General features: G+C 41.1%; 1 protein-coding gene across 1 annotated transcript in view; it reads left to right on the top strand.

The window, feature by feature from the left end:
• Window positions 1-1,785: 1,785 nt before the first annotated feature.
• ACSM1 (acyl-CoA synthetase medium chain family member 1) overlaps window positions 1,786-14,080 on the top strand; it is an 89,077-nt gene continuing 76,782 nt past the window's right edge. The window contains 3 exon segments of the mRNA XM_009430451.3: window positions 1,786-1,871; window positions 10,943-11,153; window positions 13,872-14,079. Of these exon segments, the coding sequence (XP_009428726.3) occupies window positions 1,848-1,871; window positions 10,943-11,153; window positions 13,872-14,079 (443 nt within the window). The 5' untranslated portion in view covers window positions 1,786-1,847.

The following is a 14,080-nucleotide window of genomic DNA, read 5'->3' as shown; positions in this document are numbered from 1 at the left end:
ACAATAAATGTAATGAGCTCGAATCCCTCCCTCTCCCCCTTGACCATGGAAAAATGGTCTTCCATGAAACCAGTCCCTAGCGCCAAAAAGGCTGGGGGACTTCTGCCTTAAACCACCCTGTCAGGCCAGTTAGCAAAATAACAGGTGAACAGCTTTTATTCACACATAGGTGTAGTTTGTATGTAATAATATGTATTTTCTTAAACTTAATTGATTTGTCATGGTTGAAAATAATTGGCCTGAATCGCATTTTTCTAAAGGCTAAAGAAATTAGAATTATCTGATATCTCAATCTAGCTGTCCCTGGTTGAGAAGGCAGGGCATGCATGACTGATTTCCAGAAGAGTATTACGTTCTGAGAATTAACAACTTGGGGAAGAGTAAGAGGAGCTGCTCTGGGCAAAGGTGCCTGCACTTTTAATCTCTGCTCTGCACAAGAGTCATGGTTTATCAGCTATTATCTTGGTTTCACTGAATTAGAAATGAAGTATTTGTTTAGATTTGAGACTTCTAATCTGTTATTTAGAACCAGATTCTTAAGTAGCTACAGTTTCAGTGACACTAGCAAATCCTGAACTATTTGAAGCAGAAGTCTGGATTTCCTGCCTGAGAGTGTTGCAGTTGTTTCCCCCACCCCGCCCCACTCTGTTAAATACGTTTCAAAAGCCAAGGCCCTGGAGACTTTGCTTCTTATAAAGAAATGATTTGCAGAAGCCCAAGAAGCCTGGTATTCTGAGGTATCATTTCTTTGTGATTTTATGGGAGACAAGGAAGAGCTCTAAAGATCTATCTAGCTGGAGGACATGACTTACATCTAGGAAGGTGTCAGTGTCAAACTGTGCCATCTGATGCATAAAAACACAGGTTCCATAAAGCCAGGAAGAAAATATACTGCCAAAGGTGGCCTTGACCCAGCCTGTGTCAGACACATTCCATATGCTATCTGAGGACTTAGATATCCAGCCAATATCTAAATGATATGAAGAAGCCACAAAACAGACCAAAAATAAACAAAAATTAAAAACAACTGGTATCTTTCAGGAGTGACCTTGCCCCCAAACCTTAAGGGCTGCAGAGAAGGGTCAAAAGAAGCCCCAGGCAAGTTGACAGATTCTACCTCTACTCTTAAAGGCCTTTTCAGAATCCTAGGTTGTCTGAGAGTAGAGTGGGAGGCTGGGTTTGGCATGATTTTTTGAGTTTGTCCATTGATGCAACAAATACTTGTTAAGTAAAAATGTGCTAAGCACTGTTCTACAGCAGTGAGCAAGAGACCAGACCTCTGCTCTTATTTTAGGTGACAGCGAATACATATACAATGAAGTGAATTAAGTATATCATTATTTTAAATAGTGTAAATGCTATTAGGAAAATAAAATAGGGTAACGTGACAACTTAGGATAGTCTCTCTTTTAGGAAGGCCTTTCTGGGTAGGTAAATTTACCTAGCAATGATTAAAGGAAGCCAGACATGTTGTTAAGGGACTGAATTTAAGGTCGATTCTTAAGTTCTTGCTTGATCAGCTGGTTAGATTGTGTCATTTACTAAGCTAGGTTGGGCACGGCCAGCACAAGTTCTGTTTGGTAGCAATTAATTGGCAATATCTTATAGCAATTCAAGGAGAAGTATCGATTAGTTGGATACACATATTGGCAGCTCTTTGGGGAGTTCACCAAAACCAGAGTTTTCTTCCCTACCTTCCACAGACGGTGAACCCAATGCTGAAGCTGCTCTGACAGTGCTGGGCCATCTTAGGAGAGCCTGTCGTCCCACTGGTGAAATAAATGGCCACTGGTTCTTGACTTCCTGTTTCCACACAGCTGTGCTTTTCAGAGGTGGATCTGCAAAATATGGATGGACCCCAAGATGGTGGTGTAAGATGGCCAGTTTAACTCTGATATTTCTTCTGCTCAACTACTTATGCCCTCTTGTTACCAGAAGATAGTTAACAGAACTGAACCTAATCCAAAGCTTTCCTGAGAGGGATTCTCAAGAAATCTTAGAGGGACTTGGAAGATCAGTCTCTGCTAAAATTTTACAGTTCTCCTTCTCCTTTTCTTTTCTTCTTCTTCTTCTTCTCCTTTTCCTTCTCCTTGAGGGACTTGGAAGATCAGTCCCTGCTAAAAAATTTAACAGTCCAGTTCTTCTTCTTCTTTCTTTCTCTTCTTCTTCTTCTTCTTCTTCTTCTTCTTCTTCTTCTTCTTCTTCTTCTTCTTCCTCTTCCTCTTCCTCTTCTCCTTCTTCTTCTTCTTTTTTTCTCCTTCTCCTTTTCTCCTTCTCCTTCTCCTTCTTCTCCTTCTCCTCCTCTTCCTCCTCCTTCTTCTTCCTTCTTCCTTCCTCTTCTTCTTTTTTTAAGCTTCATCTCCCTATAGACTAAATAAATAGCCAAGATAACTTTCAATATTAATAACAAAAGGACATGCATTTTATCTATTGTAAGATTTTTTTTCCAAGTGCTTTTTAGAAAAATCTACGAGTTTTTAAAAATCAGCATGGAATCTTTGTAAATTGCTGTTAATGTTTCAGGAGTTTTTATTATTTAAAGGACATCTTGTATTATTAAAAGACATTTAGACTGTCCTGATGGAGAAAGAGGCCATGTGCAGGAGAACCAAGGTGCTTCAGCTGGCACCTTTTGATATTTGAATCAAACTTATAAATAATTCTTGTTCAATATCTTTGACATCTGTAGCAGACAGAATGAGTTGCTTATCAAATAGCTGTCCTCTTCTTCTTCCTTTCACTGATAAAACTGATTTTGTTCAGGTATCAGGCAATCAAGTGCTTCCGGTAAGACTGTCCTGTATAGCTCCTGGGGGAGCTTGATTAATCTAAGCAAGTCACAGTCATTCCTTTGGTTTAAGATTAGGCACATGATGCAGTATGGACAATGAGATATATGGCTTTAATGGGAAATATTTCTTTGTTCTAAAAAGAGTCATGAGGAAGAGATGCAGCCTTCTTCCCTTGCCCCATCCTGTTTTATGGCCTTTGAGTTTTGTGCACGTACAGGATGTCTGGACATCCATACCATAGCTATGTTGGGTTCATACCAAGGGTAGCACGTTAGGAAGATGAATAAATTTGAGTCCCTGTTAATTTCATTGAACCACTGAATTCACCAACTTTCAGTCCACCCTACCTGTGTATTTTCATTTGTCAGATAATAAACTTGTTTGTATTGTTTTAGTCGCTTGTATTTGGGTTACTAAATCCAAAGACATTCTAACTGATAACAATCTCTGTGTAAGATTGTCTACAAAGATAGCTCCATGATTCCTTTTATCCCTGTTGGGGTGATCAGACCCAATACCAGGCTGTGGGGGCTACGAAGTCCGGCGGAGTCAAAGGAATGAGAAAAGACAGGTTAAGAGTACATAAGTTGGGTCCAGGGGGCCAACGCTGGTATGCAGGCTGCGAAGGCCCTGAGCTCTAGGAGCCCACACTATTTATTGGTGATCAAACAAAGAAGCACGTGGTGAGGACGTGAGGGTAAACAGGTGAGGGTGTGAGGATGTGGGAGTAGAAATGTAGCAGTGCATCAAGCGTAGCTGTAATGGTTTAGCATTTTCTTTGATGCATATAGAATATGCTCTGCTGCTTGCGATAATGGAGAGCATGTTTATAAGCCTGGGAGAGCAACCAACAAGTCTGTGCACATTCCAGGGGCCACAAGGGGTTTTATGCCCTGAACCCTGGGTTCCATCCAAGCCACGAGGAGTTTTATGCCATGGGCTTAGATTTGTGGTGTGGCAGGGCAGTCTTCCACCCTTTGGCACAGAGCTTGCTGTTCCAAAGGCCACGAGGGGTTTTAGACCCTGGACCCCAGACATCTTCCAAGACTCTTTCATATTATGACAGACAAGCCAGTCCTGCCTCAGCTCTTCTGCCAACAATCCCTATACAAAAATTCTTAGATATTGTTATCAGTTACCCATCACTGAGTAACAAACCACCCCTGTATGCCATTGCTTCATTGGAGGGCAGAGCGTATGTCCTCTCTCTTTGAATCTGGGGTGGTCCCACGACTTGCTTCGATTAATGCACTGTGGCACAAGTTCTGGAACTTCTCAGCCTAGGCCTCAAGAAGGTTCATAGATTTCACTTTCCCTGGGGGGTAACTTAGCCACCATATAAAGATGTTTAGACTGTCCTGCTGGAGAGAGAGGCCATGTACAGGAAAACCAAGGTGCTTCAGCTGGCAGCCAGCCTGACTTGAGGGTGAACCTGCCTTGGATACTCGAGCCCCAGTCAGGCTGATGTGGAGCAGAAACCAGCTGCCCCTGCTGAGCCCTGTGTGAATTTCTGACCCATGGAATCATGAGCAAATAAAATACTACTGTTTACACCACTAAGTGCTGTGATGGTTTGTTACTCAGTGATGGGTAACTGATACAATATCTAAGGATTTTTGAAACTGGTGTATCGTAGTCTTAATTTCTCTGGTTGAAGGGAACAGGGTTAAGGATGCTGTTTTAATTCATCTTGATGATGAATGAGATTGTCATTGAAACTGTAAAAACAGTGAGGATTTTTTTTTGTTTTGTTTTGTTTTGAGATGGAGTCTCACTCTGTCACCCAGGCTGGAGTGCAGTGGTGTAATCTCGGTTCACTGCAACCTCCACATCCCAGGTTCAACTGATCCTCCTCGCTCAGCTGTCTGAGTAGCTGGAACTACAGGCATGTGCCACCACACATGGCTAATTTTTGTATTTTTAGTGGAGACGGGGTTTCACCATGTCGGCCAGGCTGGTCTCAGACTCCTGACCTCAGGTGATCCACCCACCCCAGGATCCAAAAGTGCTGGGATTACGGATGTGAGCCACCATGACTGTCGAGCAGTGAAGATTATTTAAAAATAGTTTCAGAAAATATTAACATGGTTTTCTTGGTAACTTCCTTCCTCCCCTTAAAATAGAAAAAGATCATTCATTCAGCTATATTGATTTTCTTTTCAATTCAAATATAGAGTCAAATTGGTATGTGTTGGGCTAGAGAGAGGGGGATTTCTTCACAGAATCTGATACCTTGCAGGGAGACCCCTCATATTTAAATACTTCTCAATCCAGTATGGAAATCTTTTGGTAGGAGGCATCTATCTGTCTATCTATTTACCTACTTACCTTTCATCTATCCATCCATCTATCTACCTATCTATTTATCTATCTTTCATCTATCCATCTGTCTGTCTATCTAAAAGAAAAGACATCACAATCTGTGAGTGACAAGCAGTGATTCCATTATCCAACTTGTCTTCCTTTCCTTGAATACCTGAGTTCTGAGTTATGTCTTTCCAGGTTTTCAGAGCTAAGTATATACTAATGACTTCCAGATTTGTATCTTTGCCTCTTGTTCCTGAGACTCATATATCCACCACCTGCTAGACATTTGAATGTTCACAGAACCTTCGATCTTGTATGTCCAACTGTAAACTTATTATCCTAACATCGACTGTCTCTCTCTCTCTCTCCAACCGATGGTACCCACCCACTGATCACCTAAGTCAAAAAGCAGATCAACCTTGACTCTTTCTTCCTTCATCTTCCACATCCAATATTCTCTAAGTCCTGCTAGTTCTTTAGTTTGCTGCTTTCCCTCCATCCTATTCGTCAGAGCTCAGGTTTAGATTTTTGTCATCTCTTTCCTAGATTAGGCTCCAAGATGGTCTGATTCCAGTTTGGTCCTCCTCAAACTAATCCTCTACATAGCTGCCAGATAAATCTATTTAATTTAATTTAATCCAAACCTGGCCCTGGTACTTCTGTTCTTAAACCCATCAATGGCATCCCTTGTTTACAGGGGCAATTTAAGATTTATCATGGCATATGAGATCTTCCATAATCTGGCCTCTGTTTGCTCTTACAGCCTTCACTCTATCTCCATATTTTGTTCTCTAGCTAGCCCAAACTGTGTGTAGTCTATTCCTTCCACACCTTAGGGTGTTTTTTTTTTTTTTTGCCTCCATATCTTTGCTCTTGCTGTTCCTGAAACTGGAGCACCATCTTGACCCCCTCAAGATCAGAATCCAGAGTCCTGGACAGGGTCTTCTGTACTAGGACAGAAAAAGAGAAATATAATTCTGGCTTATAATGTTGACCTTTTCCCTCATCCATTATGAATATTCTGGAAAGTGTTCATGAACTTATACACTTGAGAGTCAGAAGGAGGGTGAGAAGCCTTAAAATGAACTCCTTGAATAGAAGATCAACTCTAACAGTGTAAAATTAGCCCACATTATTGCCGTGTGTAGTCTTCTGAAAAACTAGCCAACTGTTGGCAATGAGACAGCTTTCCCTTCCCTAGTTTTTAGAGAAACAATCTGCGCCCTTTTTGGAGTTATGGCACTTCAAAGTTTGAAATGAGGATTTTTTCCATCTTGAAAACTACCCCCAAAATATGCACATTTCAATTTGAGATCCACATGAGTTTAATTAAAGTCCTTTATCTTTTGTAAATTTTGTGGCTCCTTTAAGGTTTCTTGGGGACCCTACAGAATATTGCAAAGTTGTTTAGGACAGGAGTCTCTGAAGTGGAAGTGCTTGCTGCTCAGGAAGTGTGCAAGGCAACTGGGATAGAGAAGAGACAAGAATTGAAAATTATGTGTTTTGTGTTTTCTAGACAGGGTTCCATTCTGTCACCCAGGCTGGAGTGCAGTGGCACAATTGTATTTTTTTACTCATCCTCTAAAATTTTTATTTTTGGTATTCGTATAATGCATAAAAGTACATGTATATAATTTATAAATAAATAAATACATGTATGGGGGGTATGTTAAAAAGTATTTTACTAATGGAGATGTATATTCAAATAATATAAATACCACTACCTTAGGAATCACTACTGTTGAATGACTTTGTTAACTTGAAAATTATAATAATGATTGCAGTTATAATTACTGTAATATTTATGGAGTGATTACTCTATGCCAGGCATTCAGCTAAGAATTTCATGTTTTATCACATTTGATTCTCCTACAACCCCATGAGGTAGATACTATCATTATCTCCATTGTATGGATAAGATACAGAGTTTCAGCAAATGTTACTTATCCAAGGTTACACAGCTTATAAAAGACACAAGCAATATTCACTGATGTGGCCCTTGGGAAAGAATTTTGGGATTGGACAAATAGTATTTTGTATATATTAATCAGTGGGAGAAAATTTTATTCTAACAAATAAAACTGTTATTCAGCAGGGTTTACATGTCATCTCTTTCTATAAACTTCTCTGGTTTTTGTTTTTTTTTGAGACAGAGTCTTGCTCTGTCACCTGGGCTGGAGTGCAATGGTGCCATCTCAGCTCACTGAAACCTCCACTGCCCAGGTTCAAGAGATTCTCCTGCCTCAGCCTCCCAAGTAGCTATGATTACAGGCACCTGCCACCATGCCTGGCTAATTTTTGTATTTTTTTTTTTTTTTTTAGAGACAGGTTTTCACCATGTTGGCCAGGCTGGTCTCAAACTCCTGACCTCAGGTGATCCACCCACCTCAGCCTCCCAAAGTGCTGGGATTACAGGCGTGAGCCACTGCACCAGGCCTGGAATAATTTTTTTTTTAAACATAAGCTACTCAACACCTCTTCAAAGAATAATACCATTAATATTTTACTCTTTTTTTTACATCTTAGGAAACACTTTCTCACATATTCATTTAATTTATCCTCAAAACAACAAGAGATATGTACAGTATAATTATCCTCATTTTACATATGAAGAAAACTGTAGTTGTGATTTCTTTTGCTCATTCATTCAGTAAATATTAAGCACTGTCTATGTGTTAGGAACTGAGGATAGGAAGATCAATCAGAGTCTCTGCTTTCTTAGAACTTACGGTTTAGGGCAGGAGTTGGCAAACTTTTTCTGTAAAGGGCCAGATAGCAAATATCTTAGGCTTTGTGGGCCTAGGTTTCTGTTGTAACTACTCCACTCTGCTGTTGTTACATAGACAACATGTAAATAAATGAGCGTGGATGCATTCCAGTAAAACTTTATTTACAAAAACAGGGCCAGGTGTGGTGGCTCATGCCTGTAATCCCAGCTACTTGCGAGGCTGGGGTAATGTGGTCAAGGAGAAGTTCACTTAGGATAAAATATTTGAGCCAAAATTTGACAAGAAGGAACCACTCATGAAAAGGAATAGGAAGAGCACTCCAGGCAGAAGAAACAGCAGGTGCAAAGGCCCTGAGATAGGGCATGTTTGAGGAAGAAAAGGAAGAGTGGTGGGATACGTGGTTGGTTCAGATTTAAGCAACAGCCAAATAATGCAGGATACTCATTATAGACCACTAGGAAGCAGGAAGATGGAGGCAGAACTACATCCTTTCCTTACGCCCTTAAATCTGGTTATTAGGTAATTCTTTTCCGAGTAGGAGCCCAGATCAACTCACAGTGTTCCTGAGTCCTTGGAGGCAAAGATATTCCAAGATGTAGCAATAATTTGTGTTGTTGCTGGCAGCGTAGATTGGCTGGGAAAAATACTCACTGAAATAACTCCTGGAAACTGAGCCACCTGTTCCGGCTTTGTGGAGATACCAGGAGTTTGGTCTTAAAGTCAGGACACTCCAGTGCAATGGACTCCACTACTGGGACCACCTCCTCACTGGCCACAATGCACTTGGCCTTGGATGCTTGCAGCCGGTAGAGGATATATTTTGCTGTCAGCTGGATTGTTCCTGGCATGAAGACAATCCCTGGGAAGGACACTAAACAGAACCGCCATCCCTTAAGTGAGACTCTGTGGACTGTGGAAGATTTGGGCTTTGTGCCTGGGTGAGGAGGAGCATTACAATCCATCCTTCAGTTACCTCTGCCTTGATTCTCCAATGATATTGTACAAGACTCTGATCCCTGAGAGATTTTTAGAGCACTGGCTTCAGAGTCTGACAGACGATGGGCCTAATCCTGGCCTTGCAACTTACTAGCTTTGTGACCTTGATCTCTCTGTGTCTTTTTTTCCTTATCTGTAAAATGGGAATAACAATAATAAGTGTCTGGAATATAGTAGACATTATTATGGTGGGCCATTATTATGTAACATTTTAATGTAATATTTGAATCTTTTTTTTTTTTTGAGACACAGTCTGGGAGTCTTAGTCTGTCACCCAGGCTGGAGTGCAGTGGCATGATCTTGGCTCACTGCAACCTCCGCCTCCCAGGTTCAAGAGATTCTCCTGCTTTAGCCTCCCAAGTAGCTAGGATTATAGGCGCCCACTACCATGCCTAGCTAATTTTTTGTATTCTTAGTAGAGATGGGGTTTCACCATGTTGGCCAGGCTGGTGTCGAACTCCTGACCTCAGGTGACCCACCTGCCTAGGCCTCCCAAAGTGCTGGGATTACAGGTGTGAGCCACTGCACTCGACCTAAATTATTATTATGTACCACTTAAATAGCACTTTACAGCTTATAACACATTTCATGAGCAATATTTCACTCAATCCTCTAAACCAACGGTCTCCAAAGTGAGTTTTGGGACAATCCACTGGGGCTAAGAAATGAGAACAGAAACTTAAAAAATTATCGGCTGGGCATGTTGGCTCACACCTGTAATCCCAGTGCATAGGGAGGCCAAGATGGGAGGGTCGCTTGAGCCCAGTATTTCGAGACCAGCCTGGGTAACACAGTGAGACCCCATCTGTATTTAATTTTTAAAATAATGTTAATAATTTAATAAAATTAAAAATTACTGAGATACTACAATTCTTTTAATGCTTTTATCTCATTTTCATCTATGTTTTATAGTATGCATACTATATTAGTGCAGTAGAACAATGTAAATGCTACACTCAGATGGGAAGATGTGTATTCTAAATATTTTTATTGATAGATTATACAACCCAAAATGCCTAGAGACTACTGTTTTAAGCAACCCTGGAAGGTCCATGTGGTTGTGCCCATTGGTGGAATATGAGATTTGGCCATAGCTGGGGAGTGGCAGAGCCAGCCCTCCACTCTATGGATTCTAGTGGTCTAGCATCATCAAACCTTGCCTAGACTACTTTGGCAATGCTTAGTTTATCTCATCCTAAACACTGGCTGGAGATAAGTCTGATTTTAAAGTACCAGTTAATTACAGAAAGAACATGCACGTCCTAATTAGATGAAAGACAGAGAGAAGGTAGTTTTTTCAAAAATTTAGCAATTTTTGAAAATTTTTTTCAAAAATTTAGCAATTAAGTAAGCCTCTTTTGTTTTGTTTTATTGTGATAATAATAATATTTATTGAGCATTTACTATGTGACAGGCACTCTTACATGCTTTATGTAAATAACTTATTTAAACTTTGCTGCTTTCTAGGTAATAATTATTGTCAGCATTTTATTGAGGAGAAACTAAGGCACAGAGAGGAATGCACAGTCCATATGGAATTAAGGCAGGCATGTGATGGAATGGAGTTTTAAATCTTCAATAGGAAGCATAAAGGCTGTTTATGGTCTTATGTGTCTTGAGGCAGGGTGGCTACAGTAGGCCAGAAGTCCCGCTCCACCCCCAAACCTCTCCTGATGCTATAAGTTTTTTTTTTTTTTTTTTTGAGACGGAGTCTCACTGTGTCATCCAGGCTGGAGTGCAATGGTGCAATCTTGGCTCACTGCAACCTCTGCCTCCTGGGTTCAAGCAATTCTCCTACCTCAGCCTCCTGAGTAGCTGAGATTACAGGCATGCACCACCATGCCCAGCTAATTTTTAAATTTTTAGTAGAGACAGGGTTTCACCATGTTGGTCAGGCTGGTCTCGAACTCCTGACCTCATGATCAACCTGCCTCTGCCTCCTAAAGTACTGGAATTACAAGCATGAGCCACTGTGCCTGGCTGTATAAATGTTTTAAAATGGGATCTCAGTCCTTAAGCTGTGTTCACATTGGAACGTGACTATGGCTGTGGATTAGTTTACTAAGTGCCCTTTTTCTTTGAAGCAGAAAATAACACATAATATATGGTCTTGACCAGGAGGGCAAGAGAGGTCCAAATCCAGCCTTTTGGTGGGTGAATGGCCAAGGGGATGAAGTAAAGTGGAGCTTCAGAGAGATGGGAGACCTAACCCGCCGTGTAGCCAACGTCTTCACACAGACCTGTGGCCTACAACAGGGAGACCATCTGGCCTTGATGCTGCCTCGAGTTCCTGAGTGGTGGCTGGTGGCTGTGGGCTGCATGCGAACAGGTCAGTGATGAAAGAGGGACCTGGTGGACCTCGGGGCTGTTCTAGAACCAATGGGTCCTGAGATATTAGGTGCTGTGCACCCAGCCTGGCACTGACACAGCTTTGAAGCCTTCGCCCCAGTTTCTGTGCTGGGACCACAAAGCAAGGCTTCCTGCCCTGTGGGAATTATCAGTTTAATTAGAGACAAAACAATTTCTCTTCTCTGTACCTCCTTTCTTCTTCACAGTCTTTGTCTTTCTCATACTCCCTCACAAATTCTCTTATTCTCTTCCTCACACTCTCACATTCATACACTCTCAAGTGCAGTGCCAAACTTTGTCTCATACACACACACACAAACACACATACACTTTCTCTTGCACAGCCTCAGAGAGTCTTACTTTTTTAAAGATTCATCGATTGTTAATGTTTTTCCATATTTGAGCACTCTCTCCCTCTATCTTTCTCTCCCTTTCTTACTGAATTATTTAAGAATCACTAGTGGGCATTGTGACACCTATGAACACCAGGTAAACACTCATAAACACAAAAGCAGGCATCTGATAAGATCCAAAATATTCCACAGCCTTTTCTGCATGACAGTGACATTTTTGAAGAATGCAAGTTGTATTGTAGAATATACCTCCAAATTTGTATTTCTGACTCTTTCTTTGTGATTATATTCAGATTAGACACGTTAGGCAGGAGAATTGCAAGGACAAAGTTGTGTCTTCCTCTGTGCATCACATCAGGGGGTGTATTCTGAAGTCAGTTTGTTCCCTCTTCAGTTATACTGTTTTATCACTTGAGCAAGGTGGTTTTCACAGAAAACCTTTATCCTTTACAAAGGCACAATTTTTCCTTGTAATTAATAAATAATTCATTGTGTGATCCTTAAGCGATTGTGTGAATATTCCTATTCCCTAACACTCTTTCACATTATGGTTTGAGTACCTAGTGATGATTCTTTACCGAATTGAATATTACCATGTTGGTTTTACATGGAAATTTTCTATTTCTGTCAGTTTCATTTATTAGTTAGAATTCTTATGTAGAGATTTCCCTTCCCCTTTTGATGACTTATTTTTTGTCTATATAGATTAGAATCAGTGACTCACAGATTCTTTTTTGAATCACTTCTCTCATTTTATCATGTGTACAGCACTCTGCCATACTCTTGATCATATTTTCTCTCTCTCCGTCTCATATTCTCTCACAAATAAAATATGTGATTCATTCAGCCAGATCATGTGAAATCAAGAAGTAATAAAACTGGTGGAAGGAGTATAGAGATGAAAAGCCATGTCATCTGTAGACCTATAAGATGGTCCATGGGAAATCTAAGACTTGGCCTGGGTGGTGGCTTAGGCCTATAATACCAGTACTTTGGGAGGCTGAGGTGGGTGGATCATGAGGTCAAGAGATCGAGACCATCCTGGCCAACATGGTGAAACCCCATCTCTACTAAAATAAAGAAAGAAAGAAAGAAAGAGAGAGAGAGAAAGAAAGAAAGAATTAGCCAGGCGTGGTGGCAAGACTCTCAAAAATAAAAAAAGACTTGAGCTGAGCCCTCTGGGCTAAGAAGAATTAAAGAGGATTAGAAACAAAGGAAGGACATTCCAAGCATGGGGTGAGGCATGGCCATTTTGAAATAGAAAATAAGGTGTAGGGGAGAAAGATGGAAAGAAAGCAGCATCTTCAAAGTCAGGACGAGAAGTGTGGTGTTTTCCTGGAGAGAGGGTACAGGTGTTAGTGCAGAGAAGAAATGTAGGGAGGCCAGGCATGGTGGCTCACAGCTGTAATCCCAGCACTTTGGGAGGCTAAGGCAGACAGACCACTTGTGGTCAGAAGTCCAAGACCATCCTGGCCAACCTGGTGAAAACCTATCTCTACTAAAAATAATAATAATAAAAAAAAATAGCTGGGCGTGGTGGTGGACACCTTTAATCCCAGCTACTGGAGAGGCTGAGACAGGACAATTGCTTGAACCCAGGAGGCTGAGGTTGCAGTGAGCTCAGATCACAGCACTGCACTCCAGCCTGGGTGACAGGGGGAGACTCCACCTTAAAAAAAAAAAAAGAAAAAAAAGAAAAAAAAGAAATTCAGAGGAAAAAAAAGTCAGTGTTTATGGAACTAAGCAAATAATAATATGGAAGATGGGTAGCAGGAAGATTCAAAACTGGTGGAGGGATGAGAATCCAGAAGGAAACACAAAGCCTTGAGCTCACTGTTGGCAATGGAGATAGAAGGGAATGCAAAAAACTCAAAGGACAATGTGGTGAAATACAGAATGAAGGAAAGAGGGGACATTCAAGATGACATCCAAGGAATGACAGAAAGGGGAAAAAGAAGGGAAAGATAGGGGAGAGATGCAGCTATTCTTGATGTCAGAGACACTGTTCTGTTTACATCTATACTTCCAGATCCTGTGTAAACGTGTGTAAAGCAGTGTCCACCCATTTTTTGGCTAGATCCATTTACAGTAGAAAAGATTAGGGCAGGGCTTACAAATTTTAGTGCAAAAGAATCACTTGGAAAACTTGTTAAGATGCAGATTCTGATTCTGTAGGTTTGAAACAGGGTGTGAGATTCTGCATCCTGGATAGTGCTGCTGCTGTTGTTCTGTGGCCCGTACTTTACATAACAAGAAGTTAGGGTATTTCGATGCAGACAAGCCAAGTCTAAAGCCCATGGTTGTGAAAAAGAAACCAAAACAATCAGTTCCTTTCTCATCCCCAGGGATCATCTTCATTCCTGCGAGCATCCTGTTGAAGGCCAAAGACATTCTCTATCGACTACAGTTGTCTAAAGCCAAGGGCATTGTGACCATAGATGCCCTTGCCTCAGAGGTGGACTCCATAGCTTCTCAGTGCCCCTCTCTGAAAACCAAGCTCCTGGTGTCTGATCACAGCCGTGAAGGGTGGCTGGACTTCCGATAGCTGGTTAAG

This window comes from Pan troglodytes, chromosome 18 (genome assembly GCF_028858775.2).
Source record: "Pan troglodytes isolate AG18354 chromosome 18, NHGRI_mPanTro3-v2.0_pri, whole genome shotgun sequence".
Lineage (NCBI taxonomy): Eukaryota > Metazoa > Chordata > Mammalia > Primates > Hominidae > Pan > Pan troglodytes.
Note: the sequence above shows the minus strand (reverse complement) of the source record. Positions and strands in the feature narration are given on the sequence as shown.